The 8,582-nt window shown below is 35.3% G+C and overlaps 1 protein-coding gene across 1 annotated transcript in view; it reads right to left on the minus strand.

The window, feature by feature from the left end:
• Positions 1–2,256: 2,256 nt before the first annotated feature.
• LOC108968879 (protein slit) overlaps positions 2,257–8,582 on the minus strand; it is a gene marked incomplete at its 5' end in the record, with an annotated part of 49,093 nt that continues 42,767 nt past the window's right edge. Inside the window, 4 exon segments of the mRNA XM_018933195.1 lie at positions 2,257–5,435; positions 6,843–6,985; positions 7,220–7,373; positions 7,446–8,440. Of these exon segments, the coding sequence (XP_018788740.1) occupies positions 2,754–5,435; positions 6,843–6,985; positions 7,220–7,373; positions 7,446–8,440 (3,974 nt within the window). The 3' untranslated portion in view covers positions 2,257–2,753.

Consider the following 8,582-nt stretch of genomic DNA (forward strand, 5'->3'; position numbering starts at 1 on the left):
ATGAGACTTGCTTTTTTGAATGCTCGTATAAAAATATTTAAAATAGTATTTTGCTTGGAACAAAAAGAATCATTTTTGGTTGCGGGCGTTAGCCAATTGCTTCATGCATGTGTGTTAGATGAGTGGCTTTTTATGTTTTTTTTTTTTTTTTTTGAGTGACTATGTGTGTATATGTGTGCGTGGGTGTGTGTTGGGTTTTGAGTTGACAATAATTGGTATCCTGGCAATTGGCTTAGGGTGGTCTTGTGTACGTTTGGCGTTCATGTATGTTCTTGGATGTAGGCATAATACGCCATTTTGTTTTTGTTTACCAACTTGTTGGACGAGTGCAGTTTGAGTGACAGTGTTGGGTGTTGAAATTTTGGTTTTTTATATAATGTTTGAACTTTTAATCTTGTCGAAAGTTGTAGAGAGAAGTATGAAAACCTAAACAAATATTCAAAAACATCCTTAGTGATCACATTTCATTATGCACGCTTTACGGCTGCGTTGCGGCTGACTTGGCTCTCGCGGCTTATGACTTTAGCGTTGTTAAACCGGTTTTTTAAGTAATATCAACTATTTATAATAGTTTTGTTTTGTGTGTTCGCCAATACAGTTTCAGCGTAATGCATTCGGCGCATTATAGTTTTTTTCTTCATCTGGGTAGCTTCCTGCACGAATCCGTTAATATGAGTTTTAAGGAAGTGTTAATTTTTTTGTGGTGTTTTTGTTTTTAGCATTAGTATGTTATAGTGACAATACAATAATAGTATGTAGTAGTGGATAGTATATAGTTTACATACGTATTTTTTAGCTTATGCTTAAAGTGTGGAAAATACAAATACATTTAAAAAGGGGCATATACGAGTATGTATGCGTTTATGAATATGATTRAGAGTACATATATGTATAGAAGTATGTCATATTGTTAGTTTGTGTACAAATGGTTGTTAGATTATTAGTTACAAGTTTCATGTATGGTATGYATGTCTGTAGTTACATATTTATATTAAATTTTCAGCGCATGTAAAATAGTTCTATGTATATAAATATTATGTATGAGTGAGTGTATAGAGAATGCTGTAGGCTTTGTGTTTAATTTCGAAATTGTATTTAAATAAAGTGTTATATAATTTGTATTAAAAATGTGGGAATTTTTAAGGAATATGTGTAAATTTAGGATTTTTGAAAATTGTTTACTTTGTGGAAAAACATTAGAAAAAAAATTTTTTTTTTGGGCGAAAATATTAGAAACAATTATTTTAGAAAATTATTTAAATATTTTTGAACACATATTTTATAAAATAAATGTTTGTATATCTTTTTTGATTGAATTTTGTATTAAAATGTAGAAATTTTTATAAATTTGTGCGAAATTTGTAATTTATGAAATTTTTTGCATAGTTTTTTAGACTAATATTAGAAAAAAATATTTTTTCTCAATTGTTTACATATTTTTGAGATCAAATATTTTAAAAAAGATTAATTGGCAATGAACTTGATACTATTGGGTTGAACTTTATATATTTTATATTCAAAGTATTGATATTTTTAGAAAGTTTGGAATTTTCGAAAATTGTTTGCTTATTATTTTAGACGAATATCAGAAAAAATTTTCGAAAATTATTTTCATATTTTTGTGGAAAAGTACATTATTTGCATGTGAATTTGATTTTTCTTTTTGAGTTTTATATAATTTATATTGAAAACATGGAATTTTTTTTTAGAAATTTGTGCAAGTTTGGAATTTTTTACATATTTTTTTTTGGATAAGTATATGAAAAAAAATATTTTTGAAAATTATTTACATATTTTTGTGGACAAATATTAGATAAAAATTATTTTTGAAAATTATTAAGATATTTTTGTAGGAAAACATTTTATTAAATATTATTTTCATGTGATTTTTTTTTATTGTTTAATTTTTTGTAATTTTTATTAAGAAATGTGGAAATTTTTTGAATTATGTGGAAATTGTAATTTTTGAAAATGATTTAAATATTTTTGAGAGTAATATATAACACATTTTTGCGCATATAAATTTGAAGTTTTAAAAATATTTTGAAGATATTTTTAGTTCCGAAAAACATTAGGTATGCAAAAAACTTAATATTTTCAAGTAAAAAATTTGAAAATTTAAATAAATTGAGTAAAATTTGAAGCTTTAAAAAAACTTTGCAATTTTTTTAATTTCGAAAACAAAAATATTAGAAATACAAAAAAAATTTAATATTTCTATCACATTTTTTTAATTTAAAAAAATTATAAAACCGTAAAAAGTTGTGAGCAATTCTTTCTACAAAAATAATGATTAAAATTTCAGCTATTTACTGCCTCTTTTAAGCTGCAAGTTGTTTTTTGAATTTCGAAATTAAACTCGAAAGCCAACAACAGCGTATATATGTATGTTTGTCATGTGTTACGTTTCGTATTAGTGTATGCGTGTAAGTATGTATGTTATGTATTTATATGGTAAATAGTAGTATTAAAAGCTTCTTTGTTATTGCTATGCAACTGTGTGGGTGCAAGGAAATAGATTTACAATAAATTCTGCCTACAATAGCTGCGTTGTTCGTGTTATTCGTGTATGTGTTGTATTTTTGTTGGTGTTGCTGCTTATGCTGACGATGTTGATGTTGGTAATGGTGGTGATGATGATGATGATGACGTTGCAGATGTTGTTGTGCGGATGAACTGGGGTATTCAATTGTAATTGTCGACAAGATTCTGTACATATAATATTCGTCATACAATCGAATACCCTTGCTGTACTACCAATGCATCAARCGTATTTGATCGAGTATTCGTTGCTTAAAGAATGTGCCCAACATGCCGAACACTGTCGATATGGCCGCTATGMCCATCATGGCCTGCATGATGCAATGTATGCCTGAGAGCTCCTCCTCGCTTGGCTTTTGGCGATAGCGTTGCCGGTAGTGGCGACGTGTTTCGTGCTCACGCAAACGTTGTAGCCGCTCGAGCTCCTCATCGAAATGCGGTATTATCGCCAAATTGACCACTTCGGTTTTGGCGAGCACCTCTTCGTTGGCTATTGTATTGAGCTTGTTATTGCTATTGCCCGATTCGCCGTTGGGGCCAGCACCTACGGTGYCTTGCTGTTGCTGCTGCTGTTGTTGCTGATGGAATTGGTGTTCTTTGTGACGCGAACGTTCGTCTAGCATGGTATTGTCGCGACTGAAGTCGAAATCGAAATTGCGCGTCTTCATCGATGTTGGATATTCGGCTAAATTGACTTTTGTAAGGAAGTGTAGTGTCGTTGTATCGAGTGTGCGATCGATGGAGGTGCCGGCCAGCGAACGTGGATCGCCGGCCGTGTCGGTATTTGGCGGCGCTGTTGGTATATCTTTGATGCGGAATTGTTTGAATTGATTCTTTTTTATACCGAGCACTTCGGAGAGTGGGCGATTGATCATGGGCAGCACGGAGTCGGTGGGGCGTATGATGAATGAACCGCCCGCAGCGGCGGGTGAGTCAGCATCGGTGGCCGGATTTTGTATAGCCGCCTTTTGTGTTTCGACCGTGGGATTTACATTACCTTTGCGCGCATGTATGGGTGATCTATCATTGCCGCTGTTATTGCTGCTGTCATTATCCAGATCGTAATCATCATCTGACTCGTCGTCAGCCGATTCATCTTCGCTGCCGTCGTTGTTCGGGAAATCAGGCGTACCTTTATTACTTGCACCGCTAGCAAGTGCTTTATTGTCCGTAAAGTCGTTTTTATTGTTATTATTGCTGTTGTTGTTGTTGTTAAATTTATGCGTTAAATTACGTATCGGTTCGTATTTGGAATTCTCCGAGTCGCCGCGATAAAGCAGTGCAACCTTGCCATCGGGTGTCAAGACTGGCGTAATTTTTGGATGAGATGATGCTAAGCGATGACTGCTCTCAGGATCGGGCGACAGTGCGTCGAAGTCCGTAAACGAACTCGTTTTCTTGTCGCCCAGCGTATCCTGCTTTTTATTATTGTTGTTGGCGTTGTTGTTGTTGTTGCCATCCTCACTTGTCGGCGTCTGCTGATACACGATACCGACCTTGCCCAGCGGTGTTGAGATTATTTTAATTGCGTCATTCGTATTTTTACGGAAATACCGATTACTCGATTTCGTATGCTTCGAATTAAAATAACCATCACCTTCTTGACGGTCGGCATCATCGTTAGCGTCAGCGTTGCTGGCCACATCATCGTCAACGCCATCATCATCAACATTAACGTCATCGCTATCATCATCATCGTCATCATCATCATCGTTGGCAAAATTGCCGCTGCCTTCTCGCGCATCGGCCACGCCTCTATTCGTATATTCCGTTTGCTTTTGTTGCTTCCTACGATATTTCTCAGCATAATCTAATCTAAATCTATTATTTTTGTACCTATTTGCTTTGTATACCCCGCCACTAGCGCCGCTGCCCTCCTCATTCATGAAGCCCTTATCGTTGTCGTTTGCATTGCCACGCTGCCGTTCGACAATTATTGCAATGCGTTCGTCATCTTCATCAAAACCCATATCTTCTTCCTCATCCTCGATTTTGCTAGCGCCTGCCGCGATACTTTTTGTCTTCAAAATGTCCGGCTTATTTTTAACCGACTCATTTTCATCGCCTACCAGCGCTTGTACGAGACCTTTGGCTTCGGGCAGCGCTTCGTATGTTGCGCTACCGCGCTCTTGCGCAGCCGCAGCTACATCCACTGTRGCTGCACTGCCTAAATAAGGTGCAGCGACCGCGTCAGCTTCTTCGCCCTCATCCTCGTATGCATCGTCCGTATCGTCCATTACATCTTCATCTTCATCTTCATCTGCATCTGCACCTGCATCCTCATCCTCCTCATCATCATCATCGTATTCATCATCCCAACCCTCATCGCCGCTTGGATTCAATTGCATACGCTCCGCCTCTTCATCAGTCTCGTAACTAGCGCTCTCATCGACCAATATGCCGCCTCCTGCCACGTGCAAACCACCTGCTGTTTGCCGTGTTGCCTCCTYCGCGTTGTACATGATGTCGTCACGGTTGTGTGTTCTCACCACACCAACTATCACACCACCACTTGTGTTTGTTATGTTTGCGTTCGCCACATCCCCTTTCACACTTTCATCCGCAGTCTTTGTCTCTTGAGCGGCCATCATTTGTCTCCCCGTTTTAGTGTTGTTATTGTTATTGTTAGATATTAGTAAAACATTCGTGTTGCTACAGTTAAATATACATTCATTATCGTTGCTATCACTAGTACTAGTACTTAAATTACTGTTATTATTATTAATATTAAAATTATTGTTATTACTATGTTGTTCTAAATTTAAATCTAAGCTAATATTGTGCATTTGGGTAGTCGCATCTTCCAGTCAGTAGCATTTCTTTGTACATCCACATTTACGCACGATATCTAAATTCTTTATATATTTACGATTATTGCTGCACACCATGCGGACCTGTAAATACATAGAAGAAGCATTAAAGATGAAGTTAGGTTAGAATARTTTTTGTTCAAAAACAAAGTAACCACTCTTCCTCGGCAATTTTTGATTGTAACTTMAAAATTTTGAATACTGAGGAAAACTAACCTTACTTTTGAACTTCGAAAAGTTATCAATATACAATTACTTGACAATTTATAAACTATTTCTTAATAATTTAATTATCAGTGACATTTATAATTTGTTTCCTTGCCATATCTAGACCTTACTTGAAAATTTTAAGATTTTAAAAATTAATAACCTCAATTTTGTATCTAAAAATTTATTAATTATATGAAATAAATTTTAAATATTATTTATTATAATTAAAATAAATGTTTTCCTACAAAAGTTTGCCCTAACTAAAGTTTGAGAATTGAAGAAATAATAACCCTACTTTTGAATTTAAACTTTTTTCAAAAGTATGAAATTAAGTTTGTATACTAGATCATAAAATGAAAGTTTATCTACAATTTTTTACTGTAACTTAATAATTTTGTATAATCAAGAAAACTAACCTCACTTTTGAGCTTCGAAAAGTTATTAATGTACAATTACAAGTCAACCTAAAAACTATTTGTTAATAAATTAATTATCTCCATCTTTATAATTGGTTTCCTGGCAATATCTAGCTCTAACTTGTACATTTTTAGACTTCAAGAAATCATAACCTCTCTTTTGAATTAAAATTTTTTTTCAAAAACATGAAAAAAGTTTGTAACTAGACATTAATCATAAAATGAAAGATTGTGTATAATATTATGTAAATTTTGAGAATTCAAGAAATAATAACCTCACTTTTGAATTTAGAAAATGTTTCAAAAATGTGGAATTAAGTTTGAATACCAAGCATAAATCATAAAATGAAAGTTTGTTTACAACATTTGGCGCTAACGTGTAATTTTTAAGTATTTGACAAATGCTAAYCTCACTTTTGTAGTACTAAAATGTATCAATAATAAGAAATGAAGTTCAAATACTAGTCATTAAACATAAAATAAAGTTTGTATCATAAAATAAAAGTTTAACCACAATATATTGCTCTAACGTGAAAGTTTTGAGTAAGTTTGAGAAGTACTAACCTCACTTATCTACTTCAAAGCTTTATTAAAAATACAAAATGAAGAATAAAGACTAGCCATTACTCATAAAATAAGTTAAATCACCTATAACTAAGACTTTTTTGCAAATAAATAGCTTGAAGTTTAGAGTTTGAGTTACATAAAAAATTAAAGGTTAGAATTTCGAAATGCTTTAAAAGCCTAAAAATGCCATAAACAGTTATTTCTACTTCAACTCATTTCAAATATAGTAAAAGTAACAGTTTATACGCTCGCTTGATGAGTTTTATGTTTTATTTAATATTTTAACAGACTTCCTCACCTTTCGTCTCCGCACTATTTTTGCAGCGCAACACTGATTACCGCAACCGCCAACACATTTCGCATATTTGAGCGGTTGACGTGAGCGACAATCGTTTTCGGTATAATATTCACGAACTTGTTCCTTGCGGCAAGTGGACGCCACTATAAATTAGAAGAAATTAAAAAAAATGAAATAAAACGCCAAAAAGTTGAGGTTAAGGCCATTAAAAGTAGCAAATAAAATTGAATCAAGGAACATATTGGCATGCAAAGTTAGTAGCAGCATATCGATAAATGTTTAAAATGAATGTGGTGCCACACAAGTATGCATATACACACATACTTAGGCGCATGCAAACCACAGAATGAAGTATGAATGAAGAATGTGCTTAATACCAGTTATTGTTGCGGGCTCTGTAGTGCCCTCACCTTGTTCGCAGTAACGGCCCTTCTGACCATGCTTGCATTTGCATTGATAACCGTCGCGGTATGTCGAGTTAGGAACACAGCGGCTGCCACGACGACATTTGTGATTTTCGCAAGGATCCACCTGAAGATAGCAGCAGTGAGGAATATATGTGATTTCGTATGGATTTGTATATTTAGTTTGAATTTTATTTACCTCCTTAATATGCGGCGTTTCGTCCATAAAGTCTTGCTCATCATCCTCCGCCGTCTCGCCTTCGAGCAATGCACAGCCTGGAGTTATCTTTTGCTGCTTGGCAGCATTCTCAAAGTCCACCAGCTTATGATTAATCCACACCTCCTTCATGCAACCCTTGAAGCTGGTCAAATTTCGTATTTGCCAATTCTTATAGGCTTGTTGACCCGGTTCGGGCGGTAGACCACCCAAAAACATGGGTGTGGTCAATTTGAGAAAATCATTGGAGCCCTCATTTATAATCGATCTGGCCAAACCGCGATCGACGCGCAGCGTAAAGTTCTTTTTGATAGCCAACAGCTCCACACAATGATATTTACCATCAGCCACCATTTCGAAGCTGTACATTGTGGACACGGGATAATTACCGACATCGTAGCTAACGCGTATGCGTCCGTTGAAAAGCTCCACAGCTATATGCGCATCCTGTCCATCATACATGAGTATGCCGTTCTGTTCGGAACTGCTAAAAACGATCGTTACATTCGCATCCGGTTTGGTGCGTAACGGTTCCATTTCCACAAACGAATTATTATGCACGAAACTAATACTGGTCAAATATTCGCACCACTTGCCGGTATAACCCGGATGGCATTTACATAAATACTCGGAGCCCGAGGGATTTGGCTGGAAGCAAACACCATGTTTGCATTCGTGATTTTGACAAGGCGATGTCTGTGGATACATCATTGAGACCATATTGTGACCCTCACAATATTTCCCAGTAAAATCATCAGGACACTTGCAGACATAATCGTTGATGCCGTCGATACAGGTGCCACCATTTTGACAGATGTGATTCTGACAATCGTCAATATTTTGTGTGCAATTGATGCCATGAAAACCGGCCATGCACTCGCAGGTGTAGTGGGTGAAGTGATCGTGACATTTGGCGCCATTSGCACAAGGATTAAACTCGTCGCTGCAAAAGTTGATTTTCGTATCGCAGTATTGACCTGTAGGAAAGATTATGCATATAACAAAAAATTGCAAGAAATGTTGAAATACATTAATGGATATGTATGTTTAAATTGGAATATAAAAAATAAATCGTAAAAACAATTTTGGTTTTACATATGAACAAAATTAAATTAAAAA

This window comes from Bactrocera latifrons, unplaced genomic scaffold, assembly GCF_001853355.1.
Source record: "Bactrocera latifrons isolate USDA-ARS-PBARC rearing strain unplaced genomic scaffold, ASM185335v1 scaffold_230, whole genome shotgun sequence".
Classification (NCBI taxonomy): Eukaryota; Metazoa; Arthropoda; class Insecta; order Diptera; family Tephritidae; genus Bactrocera; species Bactrocera latifrons.